We start from the raw sequence: 25531 nt of genomic DNA on the forward strand, positions 1-25531 counted from the left end.
AAAATAAACTCAATAGATGGTTTAAGTAGCAGATTAGACACAGCCAAAACTAGAATTAGTAAACTGGAAGATCTAAAAAGTGTTTCCAGAAAGTATTCCAAAGAGACAGGCAGACAGAAAATAGAAAGAGAAGTTAAAACATATGAAGGCTAGAATGAGTTATAATCAGAATCCCAGATGGAAAAATAGACCAGCAATCTCACTCCTAGGAATGTACCCTGTAGACGCTCTTGCACTTATGCACTGGGAGATGCACACAAGGATATTAATGGCAGCATTGTTTACAATAGCCCCAAACTGGAAACAGCTATAATGTTCATCAAAAGGATAAAAGAGAAATTATAGCAGTCACACAGTAGACTATCATATAGCAATGAAAACAGATGTACTACAATCACAAGCAATAACATAGACGAATCTCAAAAATATTTTTATAAAGCACAAAAAAAGCAAAACTAAATCCACATATTGTTTAGGGATACATATATATATATATATACGATAAAACTATTTTTTAGGCAAGGTAGTGGTAAATACAAAATAAAGGATATTTGTTACTTCTGGTGAGAAGGCAAGGGAATCAGATCCAAAAGGTGTACATACGGATAATGTTCTAGATCTGAAGTTGACTAGTAGGTTCATGAATGTTTATTTTATGATATTCTTCATAAACTGGTACAAATTATTTGTTCTTTTGTATATATCAAATATTATAAGTAATAGTTGCAGCATCTCTATAAAACAAATAGTACACATGGATGCTAAAGATGCTCAGACCCACCCTTAACATGTCAGTTAGACCAGGGCTAGAATCTTGTGTCTTACTGTGTCTTTGAGGGGGTACTGACCATTCATAGATCCAAGTTTTCTCATAAAATTCTGGCAACCATATCTGCCTCATAAGGTTTACTATGAGAATTAATGTGGTAACATTACTAGACTATAAGCTCCATAGTGGATAAGACTATATATATGTCTTGTTCATCTTTGTATCCTTAGTGAACAGCACGTGCCTGGAACATGGTAGGTAATTATGCCAATTCCTCTTCCGTCTGTTACAGTACAAAATAAAGCATTAGAGGTGGATGTGTTTAGTTTTATAGTGGTTGTTTCATTTTTTGCTTTTTGTTTGTTTTGTTTATGTTTTTTAGATTGACATCTTATCTTGGGGTTGGCTATATGTTGCTGTATGTAAGAAGTAACTTGACTGCTCTGGGTTTCAGGTTCTTAAGGTACTAAGATATATAATATTTCTTGATGCCTATTAGTTTGAAATCTTACCCTTTATATATGTCTATTCAAAGAGTAGATGATAAAACATTTTTGTTACACAAAAACGCAAATTCAGGTTACATGTTCATGTGTATGCCACTGAGGAAGGATGAGAACCACCTACACAAAAGCCTGTCTGAGATGCTCAGAACAGTGGCCAGCGAGAGTCGCCTCAGGTGGACACGAATTAGCACGCCTCGCATTAGTTTGGTTCTTCTGTCTTTGGCCTCCCTATTTCTGGCCTTTTCCCTTTGGTTCCTATTCTTCTTCTTCCCCATGATTCTGCCTAAAATAAGCCCTCCATGTGATCAGCCCTCAGCATTGGCCAAGTTCATCTCCTCTCATGCCTTAACTATTACAGTTATCAGGTAGTTTGGGTCCTGCCATCATTAGATCAGTAGGTCAAAACAAACCTCAGGACCTCTACTGCTCAAATGGAATGCCCATGCAGCTCTGGCTGTCACAGGCTCATTGGCCCAGAGAGAAGGCCGGAAATCCAGACCTCTAGCCCTGTGTGACACAGCAAGGGAAGTCTACAAACTCCCTCAGGCTTGAAGCCTAAGATTTACGTTCAGTTCCTCTCCCATCACACATCTTTACAACCCTAAGGGTCCTTTCCTTACAATTTGAGCCCCTTTTTCAGTCTTAGTTCACGTTTCAAATGCTGCAGCCCTGGCCTTTTAACAGCTCAGTGGTGCTGTAATAGCCATCAAATGAGAGAGTGAAGTCACAGACATTCACAGCCTTGAAACACGATAAACAAGATGAAATGGGAGCAACAGTTATTTCAATTCATCCCAAAGGTGCCAGCCAACTTACCTGATGTTTTCCAGGGCTTTTGTGACCTGCTGTTGCTCGATATCATAGAGTTTCACTTTGAAGCCTCCACTGGCAAAAAGCATACCCCAGCTTTGCCCAATGAGTCCACTGAAAGGAAAGCAAATTAGAAAGGCTTCCAGTTAATAATAGAACAGTTTTTCATTCCTAACCCAGAATGAAATATTTAAAATTATACACCATTCTAGTCTTAAAATATTTAGTATCTTAAAATTACACATTTTGATAGCTATATTTATTTAAAATGTTATCTGTTTCCATACAGGAGCTCCCGAGTCCCCGACTCTAGTGCCAGTGTTAATATTCTGAATGGAGCCCCACTAGACACCAGGTAGCTAATATACACTCGCACACTGCAACAAAAAATTAACAGTAGGGAGGTGGCAGGGTGTCATGGAGGTGAAGGACCTCTATGGGAACCTCCATTTGACTACTGTCTTAGGCAAGTCACTTAACTTGAAGAACAGTTATTTTCCCTGTCCTCTTCAAATAAATAATTACTGCTACCACCACCAGCATTTCAGCATGTATTCAGTGCCAGGCAACATTAAACATTTCATGTGTCTTACCTCTATTAATCGTTACAACAAACCTACAAAGGAGGTGTATTATTATTTCCATTTTATACATGGGAAAATTGAGGCACAGAGGGTTAAGACTACACATGCTGTAAGTGCTGGAGCTCTGAGATGAACCCAAACAGACTGACTCTTGAGTCCTTACCACTACATTCTGCACACTGCTTCAGATTTATTTTATTTTATTGATTTATTATTTATTTTATTTATTGGAAAAGGAAAAGATAAAAAAGACATGGAGAACTCATACAGAGCTGTTCAAAAGGTTAAAATAAATGTAGGGAGCACATCTAGAGCCCAAAACTTGGTTTCTAATACCATTCTCCAGTAAAAGGAAGCAAGGCTCCTCAGAGAAATGGTTGACTCTAGGCCTGAGCCAGGAAATACACAAGCTGGACCTGGAGATACTTGTAGTCCAGAAAGCAAGGAAGTGCTCCAAAGGAAAAAAACCTCTATTGATGAGGCATATCAAACGGATACAGGAGCTAACTGAAAGAGCTCCCAATGGCCACAGCTGGAGCAAGTCAGCAAAAAAGTAAAGTCACACTAGATTATAACCCAAAGTATAAAATAAATATCCGAGTCCATACTGACATAAATAAATAGAGTAAAGAAATAAACAAATGGGAGAGAAGCCAAATCTCCCTTGCAGAAGAATTCCAGACAATTTGTGTAGATACTATGGAGACCTGAAATTGGCCACCCCAAGATATGTCTCTTTGGCATCAGGATTATTTGAGGCTGATTGCTTTTGATAAACTGGGACAGGCAAGGAGGCTCTGAGGAATGGAAATTGCCCTTTGTTAGGACACATTTACGTTTGTAAGGTGAATCTCTATCTGTAAAAGGTGCCTCCCTCTCTGTACCAGGAAGAAGAAAAGAGATGACCTTCTCTCTAAAAACTCTTAATCAATACCAAAGGCAAGGACTTAAAATCTGCATTTTATTGTGCCTGTCTGGTAACCTCCTGTAACTGACTTCCCTCCCCCTCCCAATGTTGGCATTTCTTAAGGATTAAGCATCTTTCCTTAGGCTGGGAACCGATTGCAGCGCTCATCAGTGACCCCCCCCAGCCTGAGGCAATACACCTGCCACCCCGCGGCGTTCACTGGGACAGCAGACCTATCTGTCGTTTCCATCAAGCGCTGTGCTGACAGAGCAGCCTCGTGACTATTGTAAAAGGGACTTTTCAATCATATGTGAAACACCCCGTTTGGGGGCTATATAACCACTCTGTGCACCCCACTTCTTCGGTGCCCTTTCTTCCTTTGGGAAGAAAGGCCCCGGGCCATGGTTCCTCATAAAGCTTTGTTTAATTTTCTCTTGCTATTCTGTCTCATGTGAATTTAATTCGTTCTCCAGCCAGACAAACCCCCATTTGGGGAGAGGAAATGTCCACCTCCCCTACAATACTCTGCCCTCAGGGCCTTGTAACCGAACTCCCCACCCTGGAAGCATGAGCTGTGCATAGTGACTTCCTTCCAAAGAGTACCGTATGGAAAAGGGGGAAAACTAGCCTAACTTTACAGCAGAGAAAACCGACAAACATTACCTCAGCCAGGTGAACGATGTTAATGTCAACTGTGATAAAGAATGTTGAGCATATGTACCCTTGATATGATGTGAGAAGAAGGGTACTTCACCTCTGGGTCTTCCTCCCAAACACCCATCGCCCAGTCTAATAGTGAGAAAAACACCACACAAATCCCAACAAAGGAACGTTCTACAAATGACCTGGCCAGTACTCCTCAAAACCATCAAAAATAGGGGCTGGCCCAGTAGTGCAGTGGTTAATTTCACATGTTCTGCTTCTCAGCAGCTTGGGGTTCACTGGTTTGGATCCCGGGTGTGGACATGGCATCGCTTGGCACACCATGCTGTGGTAGGTGTCCCACGTATAAAGTAGAGGAAGATGGGCATGGATGTTAGCTCAGGACCAGTCTTCCTCAGCAAAAAGAGGAGGATTGGCAGTAGTTAGCTCAGGGCTAATCTTCCTCAAAAAAAAAGAACTGTCAAAAATAGAGGCTATTTTTTAAAAAATGAATGTAGGGGCCAGCCCAATGACACAGTAGTTAAGTTTGCACTCCACTTTGGCGGCCCAGGGTTCATGAGTTCAGATCCCAGGCACAGACCTACACACGGCTTATCAAGTCATGCTGTGATGGTGTCCCACATATAAAAGAGAAGAAGACTGGCACAGATGTTAGCTCAGGGTTCGTCTTCCTCACCAAAAAAAAAGAAAACAAGAATGTATAATAGCAATTCCACTCCTAGGTATGTACCCAACAGGAATGAAAACAAATGTCAGAAAAAAAACTTCTACATAAATGTTTATATCAGGGGCCGGCCCCGCGGCCAAGCACTTAAGTTCGCACACTCTGCTTCGGCAGCCCAGGGTTTCACCAGTTCAAATCCTGGGCGCGGACATGGCACCGCTCATCAAGCCATGTTGAGGCAGCATCCCACATGCCACAACTAGAAGGACCCACAACTAAAAATACACAACTATGTACTGGGGGGCTTTGGGAGAAAAAGGAAAAATAAAATCTTTAAAAAAAAAAAGTTTATATCAACATTATTCATAACAACTAAATGGAAACAATCCAAAAGTCCATCAACTAATGAATAAATAAAATGTGGTATACCCACACAACAGAGTTATTCAGCCATAAAAAGGAATGAAGTACTGATACATGCTACATGGATGAGAGCCAGTCAGAAAGGTTTACATACAGTATTTACGTAAAGTGTCCAGAATAGGCAAATCTATGGAGACAGAAAGTAGATTTGTCATCGCCCAGGGCTAGGGGAAGAAAGACAGGAGTGGTTAGATAATGGGTTCAAGGTTTCTTTTCGGGCTGGTAAGAATATTCTAAAATATATTGTGGTGATGGCTGTACAACTCTGTGAATATACTAAAAACCACTAAATTGTACATTTTATTTTATTTTTTCACTAAGGAAGATTAGCCCTGAGCTAACATCCGTTGCCAATCTTCCTCCTTTTTTTGCTTGAGGAAGATGAGCCTTGAGCTAACATCTGTGCCATTCTCCCTCCACTTTGTATGTTGGACACCGCCACAGCATGGCTGATGAATGAAGCAGGTCCACACCTGGGATCCAAACCCACAAAACTGGGCCACCAAAGTGGAGCATGCCGAACTTAACCACTAAACCACGGGGCCAGCCCCTTAAATTGCACATTTTAAATGGGTGAATTGTACGGTATATGAATTACATCTCAATAAATCTGTTATTAAAAAATGAATGTATGTGAACATGCTTTGAAAACCAACTTCTGCGACACAAAGGTAAACAATAACTCAGTAAGTTCTCAAGTTTGGTTGAGTAGAACGGCAAAGAAGAAACAAACAGAATATTTGGTGGAATGTAGAGGGTTACCTACAAGCATGATTAGAATTCTTTCCCAAAAGGTACTTGCCTAGCAATACCAGCTCAGCACAAGGTAGAGATAAGGGAAGCCACACTGTAGAAAAGAAACCGATCATAACTGTGAATGATCTCTGACTAACTAACCTAACTGGATATGCACTCTCCAGGGTATGCATGCTCTGCAGATCCTATGGCCCCTCTCAGCTGCAATAAGTCAATAACTTTGTTCTTTCAAGTTCCTTGGGAATGTGACGACCCCCGGGCAGAGTCCATGCTGATAAACCATCATCAACGACAACTGAAAGGTCAGTGTAGAGGGCGCTGCTCCTGCTCCGGTCTCTGATGCACATCCAGTAAAACAAAAGATTATCAGGAACTAGACCAGATGTCGGCCCCCACCCAGAGACCAGCCCCCTACATAACTTGCCTGTAGTCTTTGTTCTGTAAGATGGTTCTTTCGGACCTTAGTCAGCCATCTTCCCCCTTGTTGGCAAGCTGTAATAAAGTCCTTTCTCTCCCACCACCTTGCCTCTTGACTACTAGCATGTCTTGCAGGGGGCAGACGGCCCCCCTTGGGAGGTAACACTAGTACGTGAGCGTTCAGCCAGGGGTGAGAGGGAGGAAGGCATCTCTTCTCACAACACATCTGGGGCCCAGGTTATCAAGGGATTTTTGCAGAGGAGGTGGCTATAGGAAGGTAGTTCACGTGGGTAAAATGCAACAAAACCTCTTCAAACCTGTCTGTCTCCCACTCCAAACTCCAGCTTCCAAGCTGGCCAATCTCAAAGGGTTTACCACATATCTCCTCTTGGGGCCCTAAGGATAACTCTCCACAGGGACAGAACTAGTGGCTGGGCCAGTGAGAATTTACCCAGCCTTCTGAGTAACCCAACTCTGGATGCAAAGAATAGCTATCTACATTCAGCATCTTACGTTTTGTTTTGTTTTGATTTGCTTGAGGAAGGTTAGCCCTGAGCTAACTGCTGCCAATCCTCCTCTTTTTGCTGAGGAAGATTGGCCCAGAGCTAACATCCACGCCCGTCTTCCTCTACTTTATATGTGGGACGCCTACCACAGCATGGCTTGCCAAGCGGTGCCATGTCCACACCGGAATCCAACCCCAGGCCACCGAAGCAGAACGTGTGCACTTAACTGCTGCGCCACCAGGCCGGCCCCATCATCTTACATTTTTAAAAATGAACACTAACTTATTCAGGCTTAAAAGGAAGGAAATTCTGATGCATGCTAAAACAGGGATAAACTTTCAGGACATTATGCTACATGGAATAAATCAGTCACAAAAATGCAAATATGGTATGATTCCATTTATATGAGGTCCCTAGAGTAGTCAAATTCAGAGATAGACAGTAGAATGGTGGTTGCCAGGGGCTGAGGGGAGGGGGGGGAATGGGGAATTGTTTAATGGGGACAGAGTTTCAGTTTTGCAAGATGATAAAGTTCTAGAGGTTGGTTGCACAACAATGTGAATGTACTTAACCCTACTGAACTGCACACTTAAAAATGGTTAAGATGGCAAAATTTGTCACGGGCATCTTACTGCAATTTTTTTAAAAATTATTTTAAATGAACACTAAATTATCCTGCAGGGCTGATTCTGAGTTTGGGCAAGACTTGTCTACCCCACCAGAGAGCAACTGGGTGCTTCCTCACGGGCCTAGAAGACACCTTATGTTTTAACATTCTTCCAATCTCAGCTCCAGTGGTCCCTGCGTCTGCAAGCCTCGCCACCTGTCCCTTTGTTCTCCTGGGGACTGCATATCAAAAGGTAACCTTGGCCCACCCAAGCTCTATCTTCTCAAGACAGTCTTTCCTCTGGGACCAAGGCTGGAAAGCTCTCCCTCGGGCACCAGTCTCGAGTCTGCACGGACTCGGGTGTGAGGGAAGCTGGAGGGAAGCACATGACACACACCTGGATCTCGAGGGCTAGGGCTAGGGGGGTTACATTTCTCGTTTGTTTTCTGCAAACTGTTAGATCTTTAGTCATTGAGATCTAAGTACACGAATAAAAGACACAGTGAATTTTGTACAGTGAAGCTTAAAAAAAGCAATGCTTAATCAGCAGTACGTATCTGCTCTTGTTTGCTTGTTCAACCGGGCAAACTCTACGTGTCAGGAACTCTCCTGCTCACCTTTGTCTCCCTGGCACATTGCAGAGGCTTGACAAACGTTAGTTGTTGGCAACAAAGAAAGCTCCATTATCTAGTGATAAAAACTAGATGACGGCCAACAACCTTCTTCCCATGGGGTTAATATGAAGGCCACAATCATTCACTGAAGAAATAGAGTCCCTACTATGTGCCAGGCATGGTTCCAGGCACTGGGGATGCAGCAGCAACAAAACAAAAATTCCTGTCCCATGGAGCATACAGCAGGCAGGAAGACAATAAACTACAAAAGTAAAGCAGATAGCACACTAAAAAGTAAAAAGTGCTGGGGGAAAGACAGAGAAGGGGAGAGGGACAGCAAGTAGGGGAGTGGGGACTGGGAAGCAGAGAAATCTTAAATCACCGCCAAAGACTGTCTCATTGGGAAGATGACATTTTAGTAAAGAGTTGAAGGAGGTGAGGGGCAAGCCCTGAGGATACCTGGGAGAGGAGAGTCCCCAGCAGAGGGAACTGTAGGTGAAAAGCCCGAGATGAAAGAGTGTTGCACGTTCCAGATCAACAAGGCTGGTGCAGCTCGAATGGAGGAAGAGGATGGTTGGCATGAGGTCAGAGAGGGCAGGGGAGGCACCTCAGAGGCCATATAGACATTTTGGCTTTTACTCTGAATGAGATGGGTAGCCACAAGGTTTTAGAAGAAAGATGTGATCTGATTTCAGTTTTAAAATGAATGTTCTAGTTGGTTTATTAAGAATACACCAGGGCCGGCCCTGTGGCCAAGTGGTTAAGTTTGCACACTCCGCTTCAGCAGCCAGGGGTTTTGCCAGTTCGAATCCTGGTGTGTGGGGACATGGCACCACTCATGGAGCCATGCTGAGGCGGCGTCCCACATACCACAACTAGAAGGACCCACAACTAAAAATACACAACTATGTACCAGGGGGCTTTGGGGAGCAAAAGGAAAAATAAAATCTTTAAAAAAAAAAAAAAGAATACACCAAAAACAGGGGACTGGCCCACTAGCATAGTGATTGAGTTCCCGTGCTCTGCTTCGGTGGCCTGGGGTTCACAGGTTCAGATCCTAGCACCGCTCATCAAGCCACTCTGTGGTGGCATTCCACATAAAACAGAGGAAGAGTGACACAGATGTTAGCTCAGCGACAATCTTCCTCAAGCAAAACGAGGAAAATTGGCAACAGATATTAGCTCAGGGCCAATCTTCCTCACACACACACACAAAATGCTTTTAAATAAAAATAAAAAAGAATATACCAAAGACAAGCAAAGATGGAATTAAGGAGACCAGTAAGGAGTCAGGAGGCTACTCCAAGATATGACGGTAGGTTGAACTGGAATGGAAGCAGAGGTGGTGATGAGAAGTAGTCAGTTGAGTTCTGAATACACAATATTTTTGAGGAAGAGCCAACAAGAATTGCTGGTGGGCTGCATGTAGAGTGTGAGAAAAAGAACTGAAGATGACTCCAAGTGTCTTTTGGACAGCAATAGGAAAGAAAGACATGTCATTAATTCTGATGGGGAAAACTTTAAATGGAGTAGATTTTGGGAGAGAAGATCCAGAGTTCAATACAGGATGCTTTAAGTTTGAGATGTCTAATTGGCACATCTAGTAAACAACTGGATACAACTCTTAAGATTCATGGGCAAGCTCTGGTCTGAGGATACGAATTTGGGCCTTACTGCACAGATATGGTATTTAAAAGTGTGAGACCGCGGCGAGCCCAGTGGCACAGCGGTTAAGTTCGTACATTCCGCTTTGGCGGCCTGGGGTTCACCAGTTTGGATCCCAGGTGCAGACATGGCACCGCCTGGCAAGCCATGCTGTGGTAGGCATCCCACATATAAAGTGGAGGAAGATGGGCGTGGATGTTAGCTCATGGCCAGTCTTCCTCAGAGAAAAGAGGAGGATTGGCAGGACTAATCTTCCTCAAAAAAAAAACTGTCAGTGTTTGTACCATTTCACCCAGGAATTCTACCTCTAGAATTTATCTGAGGTTCATATGGACAATGCACAAAGAGATGCATTCACAGTAGAATTTATATTAGCAAAAACTAACCATCTAGTATTCAGAATTGGCTAAATAAGTTATATACAGATGAAGCAAATATAGCAAATTTTTTTTTTTTTTTAATTAAAGATTTTACTTTTTCCTTTTTCTCCCCAAAGCCCCCTGGTACATAGTTGTGTATTCTTCGTTGTGGGTTCTTCTAGTTGTGGCATGTGGGACGCTGCCTCAGCGTGGTCTGATGAGCAGTGCCATGTCCGCGCCCAGGATCCGAACTAACGAAACACTGGGCCGCCTGCAGCGGAGCGCGCGAACCTAACCACTCGGCCACGGGGCCAGCCCCGTAGCAAATTTTTAATAACTGTTGAATACAGAGGTGGCATGTGGGTAATCTTTTTTCTCTATTTTCAACTTTTCTGTGTGTTTGAGAATTTTTACAACAAAATGTTGGGAAGAAAATAGTTATATCCCACGAAACAGGCATTAAAGACAACATTTGTTTTTAGTGTAGGTTTCATGGTCTGTATTGCCCATATTCCTCTGCAAGACCATGAGCAGAAAGCAAACCCATGGGAACCCCTGGCATCCCTTCCCCCACACAAATCTGCAGTCGCTGAGGCTAGGACTTGAAGAGGACACCTGATGCAAAGCAGCCATCGATTGGCTTCCCAGCCCCCATGATGTCTGCAGCCTGGCTGCATAGAGGAGCTCAGCCAATCAGCTTTCCTCTCCTGAAAATCAGACCTAAAATAGGGAAATTATAAATCAGTAACAGGCACTGGACTTGAAAGATCATAACATCAGGGTTGCAGCAATACGCAAAATAAAGAGGCAGGGGAGAGAGGAAAAGCAAGCAAGTGCAGGGGTAATCTGCGGAGCACACCAGTGCGGAGGGCAGATGCACAGCCCAGTGCGCCGCCTCACTGCCTTGGTCTCCGTCAGCCTTCCTGTCCTCAGTACCACTTTACCTCAGGCCCAAATACAACTAGCTTCCTGTCCTTAGAGCTTGTGACATCACAGTAAGTCGTTCTGAACCCCTAGCTGCCTGGGGGCCATAAAATGGGCCTTCACCATTCTGACCATTCTGCTATGCTTTAAAGCGTATAAAGTCATAAATCTGAATTGGTGCTTCAAAAGGCTGCTGCAAGTGAACATTTATTTTGTTAGACAGCAGCAAAGCAGCAGGGGAGAAAAGTTAAGTAAATGGGTTCAATTCTAATTTTATCATTAATGACACTTAGCTTTGAATAAATCCACTCTAGAGACTTTTTAAACTATCTTTCCATTCTACAGTTACTTATTTACCGGGTAAAAGTTGAAGTAAGACTGTTCTCACGCTCCGGATCTAAGGAGGCAATGCAGTTATTTGCCGGCAAAGCTATCAGACATTTCCCAGGCAGACCACACGCAGTGCTGGAGCCAACTCAAGAAGCAACCAGTGCGCCCTACAGGTTGCTCACAGGAACACTAAGTGGCCCTGAGGAAGAGTGGCCTTTACGAAAAGATTAAGGGAAAAGAATTAAATAGAGCAAGTACTTTTAAGAAGGAGTCTGGCAATCGAAAAGATGGAAAAACAATGGTCCAATACGTTCCTGAAACTGAAATGTGTTATTTTTTGGTCTGTTCAAATCCAAGAATGAAACTCAACCAGGTTTCAGCGAATTTAAATGGATGTTCCTTGGAATCACCTATGGGGCCAGGAGAAAGAGAGAAAGAAGGGTGGAGAGGAGAGAGAGGGGGACGAAAGGAATGGAAGCAGCACCACCCCAGAAGCAGAGATGGGTGTCTGCCGGGGTGCTGAGAGTGTCGGGATGGACAGGACTTTCTATCCCATGCTAATTCCTGTGGTCATTAAAGTCTGCCAGCTCCATCTAATTCCTTGTCAACAGGGAATCAGAAAGAAACCGACTCGCCAATGCCAGCTCCTTTCCTGAGAGACTGTGCTCCTTCCCACAAGAACCAGAGCCAGATAAGGGTACAGCCAACTCAAAGCTTCACTTAACATTTATGAGGTCAGGCAAAACACCCAAGGCATGGTGGGAGACATACAAAACTCTAGCCCTTGACCCTGGATAACATAACGCAAGGCAAGCATAGTCGCCATGCCCAGTACAAAGTACGCTTCCACACACAGTCCCTCCTCATCCGCGGTTTCACTGACCCGTGGTCAACTGAGATCCGAAAATATTAAATAGAAAATTCCAAAAATAAACAATTCATAAGTTTTAAATCATGAACCATTCCGAGCAGCATGATGAAATCTCAGGCAGTCCCAATCCATCCCAGCCGAGATGTGAACCACCCCTTGCTCAGCATATCCACTGTATACACTATCCGCCCCTTAGTCACTTACTAGCCTTCTCAAGGACTGTCCCGGTATCGCAGTGCTTGTGTTCAAGCCACCCTTATTTTATTTAATAACGGCCCCAAAGTGTAAGACTAGTGATGCTGGCAATTCAGATATGCCAAAGAGAAGCCATAAAGTGCTTCCTTTAAGCGAAAAGGTGAAAGTTCTTGACTTAAGGAAAGAAAAAAAACTGTATACTGAGGTTAAGATGTACGGTAACTTTTATTACACTATATTGTTATAATTGTTCTATTTTATTATTGTTGTTAATCTCTTACCGTGCATAATTTATAAGTTAAATTTTATCATAGGTATGTACACATGAGAAAAAACATACTATATAGAGGGTTCAGCGCTATCCTGTTTCAGGCCTCCACTGAGGATTTTGCAATGTAGCCCCGCGCACATACAGGGGAGGCAACTGTATATATTTTTATATTCCTTCACTGGGCAACCATACACACCCACATGCCTGGACAGGACAAAAGCACAGTTCATTCCACTGCTCTGAGAGCAAACGAAAGCTGAAAAAGAGCATCATGATTCCTTCCTTCAGTGGATTCTAAAGGCAAAACCCTGACATTGAAATTGCTCTCCAGACAGGGCTGTAAACTGAGGAGTGGGGCGCAGGCCAACACCTCTGACAAACAGAAATGGCAAGCAACAGGATATATTGGAGTATATCAGGAAGCCATTGGGTGTAAACCTAATTCGACCTGACTTTGTTTTTCCAAAACGGCCTGACGTGGCCGTTGAGCACGCATTGTCTCTCTGCTTTAAACATCTGCTATGTCACAAAGACAAGAAAAAAATGCCCTTAAGATAAAGATGCAACGTCCCCCACATTGACATCTCCTTAAGGATAAGCATCTCTCCCTAGGCTAGGAATTGATTGCTGTGCTCACCTGTGACCACTCAGCTTGAGACAACAGATCCACCACTGTGTCCACCCAGACAGCAGACCTGCCTGCTGTGTCCATCAATCGCTGTGCCGACAGAGCAGTCTCATGACTAATGTAAAAGGGACATTCCAATGATACGTGAAACATCCTCTTTGAGGGTATATAACCACTCTGTACACCCCACATCTTTGGTGCCTTTCCCTCCTTAGAGAAGGAAGGCCCCGGACCGTGGTCCTCACATTTTGGCTCAGAATAAATTCACCCAAATTTTCATTTATAGATTGGTTATAGATTATTTTCATCAACACCTCAGTGACATAAAGGGACAGAACCACCCCCAAAAAGGTGCTTCTATCAATAGCAAGTATGAACATGTCGTTAGATTGCTATGATAGCTACCAATGGAAAGGTACACATAAATGCCTTTTTTTTTTTAATGAAAACAGAAGGAGTTTTGAAAGGGGTGGTGGGAGGACAAACCAGAAAAATTTGGACGGAATTTAGGCTGCTAAAGTGACACATCCCAGCAAGTTGTTTGGACTCCAGAGTTCCCCTCTGGAAACTGGGCCTTTCCCCTGAATTAGGAATGTCCTGTGTGTCCCTATTCCCTCCCCCAGCTACACTCTTGGGTTCAAGAAGGGCGCACTCCCACGCCCTGCAGGCAGCCTAGTAGAGGGCGTGCATCAGATCCTCCCTGCTGGCTAGTCCCATCTCGGTCACCTACTGACTGTGCCCTGGGGTAAACTGCTTAATCTGTTTTCTCACTCGTAAAATGGAAATGGTTAACAATACAGTTCTGCATGCGCTGGCCCAGTGGCAAAACGGTTAAGTTTCCACGTTTGTTTGAGCAGCCTGGGGTTTGCCGGGCCGGGCCTAGCACCACTTATCTACCCCTGCTGCCGCAAGTCCCACCTATCATGTAGAGGAAGATGGGCACGGACGTTAGCTCAGAGCCAGTCCTGCTCAGCAAAAACAGGAGGACTGGCGGCAGATGTTAGCTCAGGGCTCATCTTCCTCAAAAAAGAAAAGTGACCAAAAAAAGGAAGACAGTTCTGCAGAATGGTTGCCAGATCTCATTTCCTTAATACGTACTGCCCAGCACATCTGTTTGCACTTGCTGGGAGGTCTGGCAACTTTCAACTAATTCCATAAATCGCATTTCCACCGCAGCCTGAGCGGCCGGCTCTCCGAACCTGCTGGTAGGTCAACACGAAGTGAAACAAAACAGCACTCTACAGTGTGCTTCAACCGCAAAGCCACGCCGCGACAGGCGCTTTTCCCAGTCTGCCCTGGTCTGTGGAGGGTGCCAGGGCGAGGGTAGCCCTCGGAGGGCCGGCGGCTGGCGCACCGCCACGCCGCTTCCTCTCCCGAAGGTGACAGCGACCTGCGCGCCCACCCCAAAGCTCGACGCGCGGGCCCCACGCCTCCCCTGGCGCCGGTGGCAAGAGTGCGGCGGCTCGGGGCTGTTTACCTGCCAACGATGGCCACCACGCCGGCCGCTGAGGACGCCATGGCCACGGCGCCTGGCTGCCCAGGAACTGCAGTGCCAGCGCGGAGAGCTGCGGCGCGGCGGCCCTCGGGCCCTCGGGCTGAGCCGGGTCCCCGCGCCGGCGGGCGTCCCCCGCGCCCATTGGCCGCCCCTCGAGCCGCGTCGGGCGCGCTGGCCCGGATAGGCTGCGGGCAGGGCCGGGGGCGGGCCCGCCGCCTCGGCCCCCATTGGGCGCGCGCCGGGGGGGGAGGAGCCGCCTCCCCGCCGCCGCGGCGCCACGGGTGGGAGGAGCGCGCGGAGCTGGCGGCGAGCAGAGACGGTCCAGGCGGCGCCGGGCGGGAAGCGCGAAGCCCGGCCGCTGCGGAGTCCGGTCATTCTTTTTTTCCTTTTCAGCTTTCAACCGTGCACCCTAAAAACCGTACATAGGAGGATGCCCCTCCAGGCGGGCGCAAGGCTCGGCCCACCGCTCTCGCTGTCACCAGAATTTCCCTTTTGAAGATATCAGCACCTCTTCAATACAGGCCAGCTCAGGCCTTGAAACTAAGGACGGTTATTGCTGAGTTTACGCCCACAATACGTTTCTAGAAAGATACCTGCAGCCTTTTTCCACAGATGAGATTGAGGCTCAGGAACTTTGGGACAGCAGAGAAGGAAAGCTCCGAAAGTATCAATCCGTGAAACTGGAGGACTTACTTGAATTCCACTATATTATGCTAAGGAGACTGAGGGAAGAGCCTCTTGAACTTTACGTCCTCCTTAGAGAGGCACAGTCGGTTTCTGTATAAGAAAAAGGAAATGTCCCCGTACCCGACTCCTGGCTCTTTTTGGAGCTCAAGAACAAATAAACAGAGAGGAAAGGGGATCATACATCGCATGACGACAGTCTGGGTCCACACAGCACAAACTGAAGGGAAGTGCTACAGTCATGCGCTTCAAGACGACGAGACAATACTCAAGCAGAAAACATGTCGGACGCGGACGGACTCAGATGACACATGGAGCTCTTCCTTTACTTTCCCCTGAGTGAGGAGCATGGAAAGAGGAATGTCAGAGGGGGGTAAGCTTTAAAGAACGATTTCACAAATTATCAACAAATGCTTGAAAAGATGCTCAACTCAAGAGAAGAGAAATGAAAAGTAACACCACAAAGATAAGTCATCTTTCACCAATCAAATTAGCTAAAATTACAAAGATTGATACTATTCCCATACTGGCAATGAAGTCTTTCAGACATACGACTCTTTCCTACACAGTTGAAGGCAGGCTTAAATTGACACAGCCTTTCTGGAGAGAAACGTTACAGGATATTGTTGAGAGAGCAGTCAGCCATGAGCCGTGAGCGTTCCTGCACGTTCTTGCTGCGTGTACCAGACTGTAAAGTTTGTCCATCTCCTGATGCTGAGCAGTTTCTGTAGCTGCCCACACAGACAGCCACACAGGTCAAGGCACGCACAGAGAACTCTGTAACTGCACACTCCAAGAGTGGAAGGGGGACTGGCTTGTTTGCTGGTAGCTACAATGTTTGTTCTTTGCTAAAAAAGTGCTGGTCCCTTGGCCCATTGCAAATGCCAGGGTCATCTGGCCCTCTGTGTAACCCTGGGAGAACTGGGCTGCAACAACTGGTGTAAATATGCTGACACGCTAGCTATTGCTTTTGCTGTGAGTAATCTTTTATCACTAAGCCAGGAGTCTCATGTCTTCTGTCAGCTTCCACAAAACTGTGGCAAGCTAACCTGTTAGTATGCAATAAGGTGAAAATCTCAAACCCCTCACAGTTCTTGACGTGTCAAAATGTAATGTGTATCTGCCTGTTGGCTTTGCAATTCCAATCCTAGAGATGTGCTGTACAGAAATACTCACAAGTGGACACAAAGGTAGACAAAGTTGTTTATTTCAGCATAGAAGTAGAATAGAAAAAATTGAAATATTAGATAGGATATTAATGCAATATTAAAATAGAAAAATGTTGAAAACACAATGAATATCTATCAATAAGAAACAGTTTTAAGGATTATGGTACAGGGAATTTCTGCTTCTTGCCAAGATGGAGTAACAGGATCAAACTTAAGTTCCTGCCTTAAACAAATAGAAGACCCCCCAAAATAGAGTAAAAAATGGTCTCAGATATTGGAAAAGAGGGAGCCAAGGATTGTGATCCCTGAGTCCATAAATATACACAGTCTACTGATTTTCAGCAAAGGTATAAAGGCAATTCAATGGAAAAAGGACAGTCTTCCCAACAAATGGTGCTGGAACAGTTGGATATGCACAGTTAATAATAATGGTAGCCTCTTATCATATACAAAAAGTAACTCAAAATGTATCATAGACCTAAGTGCAAAACTTAAAACCATAGAACATCTAAAAGAAAACATAGCAGAAATCTTTGTGACCTTGAGTTGGGCAAAGATTTCTTAGATGTGACACCAAAAGCTTAAAATGCAAAAGAAAAAGTTGATAAATTAGACTTCATCAAAATTAAGAACTTATAGGTTTTCAAAGACAATCTTTTTTTTTTTTTTTTTTTGGTGAGGAAGATTGGCCCTGAGCTAACATCCATTGCCAGTCTTCCTCTGTTTTGTACATAGGATGCCACCACAGCATAGCTTGATGAGCAGCGCATGGGTCCACGCCTGGGATCTAAACCCACATATCCCAGGCCACCAAAGCGGAGCATGTGAACTTAACCACTACACAGCTGGGCCAGCCCCTCAAAGACAATCTTAAGAGAATGAAAAGATAAGCCACAAACTGGGGGAAAATATTTACAAATTACAACTCTGTTACAGGACTTGTTTACAAAATATATTAAGAATTCTCAAACTCAATAATTTTTAAAAACAGTATAAAAATATGCAAAACTAAAACAAAGAAGCCAAGTAAAAAATGGGCAAGACATTTAGACATTTCTTCAAAGAAGATATACAAATGGCCAACAAACATATGAAAACTTGCTCAATATCACTAATCATTAGGAAAGTTCAATCCAAAAGCATGATGAGATACCACCTCACACCCATTAAAATGGCTACTATAACAAAAAAAAGAAAATAGCAAGTATTGGTGAGGACTGAAGAAATTGAAATCCTTATGCATTGCTGGTGGGAATGTAAAATGGTGCAGCCACTATAGAAAACAGTGTGGCAGTTCCTCAAAAACTTAAAAATAGAATTATCATATGATCCAGCAATCCCACTTCTGGGTATATTCACAAAAGGATTGAAAGTAGGTCTTAAAGACATATTTGTACACCCATGTTCATAGCAGTATTATTCACCACAGCCAAAAGTGGAAGTAATTCAAGTGTCCATCAACAGATCAATGGGTGAACAAAATGTGGTATCTACACATGATGGAATATTGTTCAGCCTTAAAATGGAAGAAAATTCTGACACATACTACAAAATGGATGAACCTTGAAGCCATTATGCTAAGTGAAATGTCAGTCAGAAAAGAACAAATGTTGTATGATTCCACTTATATGAGATACCTAGAGTAGACTAATTCCTAGAGACAGAAGGTAGAATGGTGGGTACCAGGGGCTGAGGGGAGGTGGGGAATGGAGAACTGTGGTTTAATGGGTATGAAGTTTCAGTTTGGAAAAATGAAAAAGTTTTGGAGACAGATGGCAGTGATGGTTGCACAACAATGTGAGTGTACTTAATGCTACAGAAATGTACACTTTAAAATGGTGGGGTAAATTTTATGTTACGTATATTTTACCACAGTAAAAAAATTTTTGCTTTTAAACTTTTTTGTTGTTTGATGGAAATAAAGTTTCAGTTGTGCAAGATGAAAAGAGTTCTAGAGATTGGTTGCACAACAGTATGAATGTACTACTGAATGTACACTCAAAAGTGGTTAAAATGATACATTTTATATTCTATATACTTTACCCAACTTTTTAAAAATGGCCAAAAGATTTAAACAGACATTTCTTAAAGAAGATATATGACTAGAAAATAAGCATATGAAAAGATGCAAACATCCTAGTCATTAGGGAAATGCTAATCAAATCCATAACGAGATATCATCACATATCTAATAGCATGGTTAAAATTTTTTTAAAAACCCTGACAATTCCAGGTGTTAGCATGGGTATGGAGCAACTGAAACTCTCACACATTGCTAGTGGGAATGCAAAATAGTATAGTCCCTTTGGAAAACAGTTTGACTGTTTGTTATAAACTTAAACGTAAATATAGTATATGTAAATTCCTATAAATATTCCTTAAACATATATAAAGATGTATGTAAATTCCTATATAGAATTTCTATCAGCTTCCACAAAATGCCAGAATTTCTGTTCTGAAGTGTTTACCCAAATGAAATGAAAACTTAGTTCACACCAAATGAAAACTAAGTTCACACTAAAAACCTGTAGGTAAATGTTTATGTCTGCTTGCTCACATTCCCAAGATTGGAAACAACCCAACAACCAGCAAATGGAAAACCAATCTGTGGTACATCCATAGAACAGACAATAAACGGAATGAACTCTGCAATAAGAAAGAACGAACTACTGAAGCACTCAATATGGATGAATCCAAATGAAGTATGCTAGATGATAGAAGCCAGACTTGAAAGAATATATACTATATAATTCCATTTATATGAAATTCTGTAAATGGCAAAATGATTGGGGTATAGAACAGATCAGCAGTTGCCAAGAGTTGGGGGTTTGGTGAGGGGTTGAATACAAAGGAACAGCAAGAGAGAATACAAGGGGGCTGGCCCTGTGGCCTAGTGGTTAATTTCAGTGCACTCCTCTTTGGCAGCCCAGGTTTGGTTCCTGGGCACAGACCTACACCACTTGTCAGCAGCCATGCTGTGGTGGTGACCCACATACAAAATAGAGGAAGATTGGCACAGATGTTAGCTCAGGGTGAATCTTCCTCAAGGAAAAAAAAGAGAGATAATACAAAATGTGGGGGAGATATAACCATTTTGTATCTTGATTATGGTGCATAGTTACTCTATGCATTTGGCAAAACTCTTAGAATTGTATGTAAATTTTTAAATAAGATCTCAAATCTATGATCGAAACTTTCATCTTAAGAAACTGGAAAAGGAAAAGTAAATAAATCTCAAAGTTATCAGATAGAAAAGTATAGAAATCTATGAAATGGAAAACTGAATAACAATAGAGGAAGTTAGTAATAGAGAAAACCAATGAAACCAAAAGCTGGTTCTTTGAAAAGATTGATAAAATAGATAAATTCTTAGCCACATTGGACAGGGAGAGCAAGAGAATACAGAAATTGCCAATATCAGGAATGAAAACAGGTACATCATTACAGATCCTACAGAAAATAAAAGGATAATATGAGAAATTTGTGAACAATTTTATGTCAATAAATATGACTTTTTTTTTTTGAAATGGACAAATTCCTTGAAGGAAGCAAACAACCAAGCCTCGCTCCAGAAGAAGCAGATAACCTCTAGGAGAGAAATTCAATCTGGAGTTTAGGACCTCCCCTAAAGAAAACTCTAGGCTCAGATGTCTTCAAGGGTAAATTCTCCCAAGAATTTAAAGATTAAATAACACCAACTGTACGCAAACTCTTCTAGAAAGTATAAGAGGGGGAAACATTTCCAACTTATTTTATGAGGCCAGCATTACCCTGATATCAAAACCTGACAAAAACAGTAAAAGAAAAGAAAACTACAGATATCCCTCGTGAACACAATGCAAACATTCTTTTAAAAATATTAGTAGATTGGTGCTGGTCCAGTGGCATAACAGTTAAGTTTTTGCACTCCACTTCAGAGCCCTGGGTTCACTGGTTTAGATCCTGGACATGGACTTAGAGGTCCACACTACTTATCTAGATGTGCTGTGGCAGGCGTCACACATATACAGTAGAGGACGATGGGCATGAGTGTTAGCTCAGGGCCAATCTTCCTCAAGAAATAAATAAATAAATTAGCAGATTAAGTCTAGCAATATATATAAAGGGTAAAGGGTAAAACATCATAACCAAGTGAAGTTTATCTTAGGAACATAAGTTTGTCCAAACATTCAAAATGTAATTCGCCATATAAACAGACTTAAAAAGAAAAAAGTATGATCATTTCAATAGTTGTAGAACAAGCATCTGTCAAAATTCGTTGTCCATATGTGAAATGAACTATAAAAAATGAGGATTGAAAGGGGACTTCCTCAACCTAATAAAGAGCATCTACAGAAAACCTATAGCTAGTATCATTCTTAATAGTGAAAGACTGGATGCTGTCCCTCAATATTGGGAATAAAGCAAGAATATTCACTTTCACCATTTCTTTTCATCATCGTATTAAAAGTTCTATCCAATACAATAATGCAAGAAAAAGAAATAAATAGCATAAAGATTGAATAGGAAGAGATAAAACTGTTTAATTGCAGATGACATGGTTGTATACTTAGGAACTGCTAGGAAATCTTTAGAAAACCTAATAGAACTCATAAATGAGTTTAACACATTTGTAGATACAAAGTCAATACCCCAAAATCAATTGTAATTATACTTAAGAGCAACGAACAATTAGAAATCAAAATTTAAAAACAATGTAATTTACAATAGCATAGGAAACATTAAATGCTTATGAATAAATTTAACAAAATTTAGCTAATACCTATCCAAAATCTATAGAACTTTGCTGAAAGAAATTAAAGAAGTTGTAAACAAATGGAGAGATATAATCATCATAGAACAAAAAACTCAATATTAAGATTTCAGTTCTCCTCAAAATGATCTATAGAGTCAATGCATTCTTGAACAAATTTTCATAAGGTGTTTTTTTTTACTTTTCTTTCTTTTTTGAGGAAGACTAGCCCTGAGCTAACATCTGCTGCCAATCATCCTCTTTTTTGCTGAGGAAGATTGGCCCTGAGCTAATATCCATGCCCATCTTCCTCCACTATAAGGGATGCCTGCCACAGCATGGGTTGATAAGCGGTACGTAGGTCTGTGCCCGGGGTGTGAAACAGTGAACACACGAATTCAACTGCTATGCCACTGAGCTGGCCCCGTTATAAGGTTTTTATTTATAGAAATTAAAATGTTGATTTTAAACTTTATATGTGGAAATGCTAATGACCCAGAATTTGGAAGATTTACTCTAAAGTTACAGTTATTAAGACAGTATGGCAGGAGAGAGAATCCAGAAATAGACCCATGCATATATGTCAATTGATTTTGATAAAGATGCCAAAGTAATTCAAAGAAGAAAGGATAGCCTTTTTGAAAGACAGTGCTGGAACAACTAGACATTCATATGCAAAAAAAAATTTACTTCATACCATATATAAAAATTAACTTGAAATCAATCTTAGACATATGTATAAGAGCTAAAACAATGAAACTTATAGAATAAGAAAACAGAAGAAAGACCACCTTTGTGACCTTTGATTAGGGAAAGGTTTTTTAGATAAGACACAGAAATGAATTCATAAAAGCAAAAATTGACGAATTAGACTTCATCAAAACTATAAACTTCTGCTCTTCAAAAGACACTGTTAAGAAAAACGAAAATACCAGCCACACACTGGGAGAAACCATCGGCAAAACACATATTAGGTTGAAAGCTTGTGTTCAAACTGCACAAAGAAATCTTGGAACTCAATAATACAGAGGTTGTGAGGTGGTTCTATCTGTATATTCATTCATTCAGCCAACAAATACTTACACTGCGCCCCCACCTTAGGCTAAACACTTTGCTAGGAGAGAAGGAATAGATTGACAAGGCCCTGCTCCCATAGAGCTTATATTTGGAAGTTGGCAAGAAATAGGTAAATGGATAAGATAATTTCAGAGAACGGTGGTTACTATTGAGTAACTAAAAAGAGGTAATGAGATACTGACTGTCCAGTGGGAGGCTGTAGAGGTGCTGATTTAGATTGAATAGAAATCCTCTATGAGAATATGATTTTTTTTTTCCTGCTGAGGAAGATTTGCCCTGAGCTAACAGCCATGCCAGTCTTCCTCTGTTTTGTATGTAGAACGCCACCACAGCACAGCCACTGACAAGTGGTGTAGGTCAGCACCCAGGAACCGAACCTCGGCCACCAAAGCAGAGTGCATTGAATTTAACCACTAGGCCACGGGGCCAGCCCCAGATTTATTTCTTTTAATTGTGAATCTGAATACTTCTGGAGACAGGTCCATGGCACAGTTATCAATGTTGTCAAGCTAGTTGCTGGCAGGAGTGGCCAGCAAAGGGCTCTCCTGCCCTCAAGGGGCAGACATAAAGAGGGCCCTCATGACAGGATCCATGTGTATTATGTAGGTAAGGACAAGAGCCAGTGAACTTTGAGTTCTCCCTATTTACGTAATCACACTTGTACCCATGGCTCCTGGAGGCCTAGGGAAGCTTGAATTACAATAATAATAATTCATATTAGTGTCATTCTTCTAGTATATGAAATTATTTCACTTCATTAGCCCATTTGATCCTCACAATCTTGTTGTTTTTTTGTGGGGTTTTTTTGCCAAGAAAGATTAGCCCTGAGCTAACATCTGTGCTAATCTTCCTCCACTTTATATGTGGGTCACTGCCCACAAACCCCAGCTGCCTAAGTGGAGTGCACTGAACTTAACCACTATGCCAGGGGGCCAGCCCCATGATCCTCACAATCTTTTAATCGTTGTTTTCCTCATCTTAGATGTGAGAAAACAGGACGTTCAAATAGGCAAGTTCAGCAACTTTCATTTGCTTAACCTCATTCATTAAATATTTATTGGGCATTTCTTATGTACCAATCAATATTCTGAATCAGCACTGTCCAACAGAACTTTCTGCGGTGGTGGGAAGGTTCTGATTCTTTTTTTTTTTTTTTGAGAAAGATTAGCCCTGAGCTAACTGCTACCAATCCTCCTCTTTTTGCTGAGGAAGACTGGCCCTGAGCTAACATGCAAGCCCATCTTCCTCTACTTTACATATGAGACGCCTACCACAGCCTGGCTTGCCAAGCAGTGCCATGTCCGCACCCGGGATCCGAACCAGTGAACCCCAGGCCACCAAGAAGCGGAATCTGTGCCCTTAACCACTGCGCCACTGGGCCGGCCCCGGAAATGTTCTATATCTGTGCTTTCCGATATGGTAGCCACTAGTCACCCATAGCCACTGATACTTGAAATATGGCTAACATGGCTGAGGATCTCAATTTTTATTTTATTTTATTTTAATTAATTCTAATTTACATTAAATAGCCACAGGTAGCTAGTTGCCATCGTATCTGATAATTCAGTTTTAGACGCTGGGGCAGAGTGATGAACAAGACAGATAAAGACCTCCGGTCTCATAGAATTTATATTCTAGTAAAAGACACAGAAAATAAAAAGTAGACAAAAAATAAATGGCATAATATATAAGGAAATAAAAATTGAGGTCATGATAAGTGCTATGTAGGAAATAAAGCAGGTTAAGGAAATTAAGAATGAATGTGGGTGAGGGAGATGCTTTTTTAAATCAACGGTTAGGAAAGGCCTCTCCTAGAAGCGAAGTTTTGAATGTTCAAATAATTATACGGATTTATAATAAAACCCTAAATCCTTTGCTTTGTTCACCACAAATGATCCAAAATTGTCCTCGTCTTTTCAATAGCCAAGCCCTACTTCCTCTTGGAAGCTATGACTACTTCACCCCGTGATGGAGGACCACTCTTTTCTCCGAGCTCCCGAGCTTACTGTAAGCACTACTTGGTACATTCCATTATCATTCACTCAGTTTTTTATTGTACGAGTCACTATGTTAAGAAATGCTTAATGTTTAGTCTTCAACTATATAGTCAACTTCTGAAGTTTAAGGTCTATGCCTCATTTTTCCTTACTAAGCACATAATAGGTCTTTAACGATGCTTCTGAAAGCTTTCTTCTGTTTATCTCCAAAAGCGAGGGAAAAAGCACATCCTTCTTCCCGTTTTCTTTTGTTTGTTTTTTCAGTTTGATATGCAGTGGAATATAGCACATGGATTCCAGCTTCAACTGAAAGTGTTAGATTCGTTTGTACCCCCACCCCCCCACAGAATACAAAAACAAATCAACAAACCTGAGTAGAATATAGAACAGAAAGATGGAAGACAGAAAAAGAGCAAAGAAAGTTGTATTCCAACGCAAGCTGAGAAGAAATCAAATTCAAAATAGTGAACAGTAACTTGTCTTTCAGAGCCCTACTCAAATGTGGAGGAAGGAGTTGCTTCTGAATAAGTTGTTTAGAAATCGTATAGCCAGCTTCAAAGTCCTAGGGACAAAAAGTAAGTCATATCAGCAAAACATTATACCACTTTAATGTACCACAGCATATAAAAATGATTAGAAAAATTATTTACATTGGATAAAATTTAGATGTAGGGTATGTTATTGTAAAAGAAATCTCAAAGTTTGTAAAAATGGATGTTTTTCATAACAATAAGCATTTTCTTTTCAGCGCTTTTTCTTTTTCTTTTTTTTTTTTTTTTGAGGAAGATTAGCCCTGAGCTAACATCTGCTGCCAATCCTTCCTCCTTCTGCTGAGGAAGACGGGCCCTGAGCCAACATCTGCACCCATCCTCCTCTACCCCATATGTGGGATGCCCACCACAGCATCG

The 25531-nt window shown here is 42.2% G+C and overlaps 1 protein-coding gene across 2 annotated transcripts in view; it reads right to left on the minus strand.

Annotated features, from left to right (window-relative positions):
* Positions 1 to 25531, minus strand: part of CRYL1 (crystallin lambda 1) — a 141995-nt gene that overhangs the window by 102441 nt on the left and 14023 nt on the right. The window contains exons 1-2 of one of the 2 annotated variants that reach the window (XM_014837169.3): positions 14947 to 15146; positions 2092 to 2199 (exon numbers count right to left, since the gene is read on the minus strand). In XM_014837169.3, the coding sequence (XP_014692655.1) occupies positions 2092 to 2199; positions 14947 to 14987 (149 nt within the window). In that variant the 5' untranslated portion in view covers positions 14988 to 15146. Of the gene's footprint in view, positions 1 to 2091; positions 2200 to 14946; positions 15147 to 25531 lie in introns of those variants that run through there. The other variant, XM_070520370.1, reaches the window with a different exon arrangement.

The sequence above is a fragment of the Equus asinus genome, chromosome 11, assembly GCF_041296235.1.
Source record: "Equus asinus isolate D_3611 breed Donkey chromosome 11, EquAss-T2T_v2, whole genome shotgun sequence".
Lineage (NCBI taxonomy): Eukaryota > Metazoa > Chordata > Mammalia > Perissodactyla > Equidae > Equus > Equus asinus.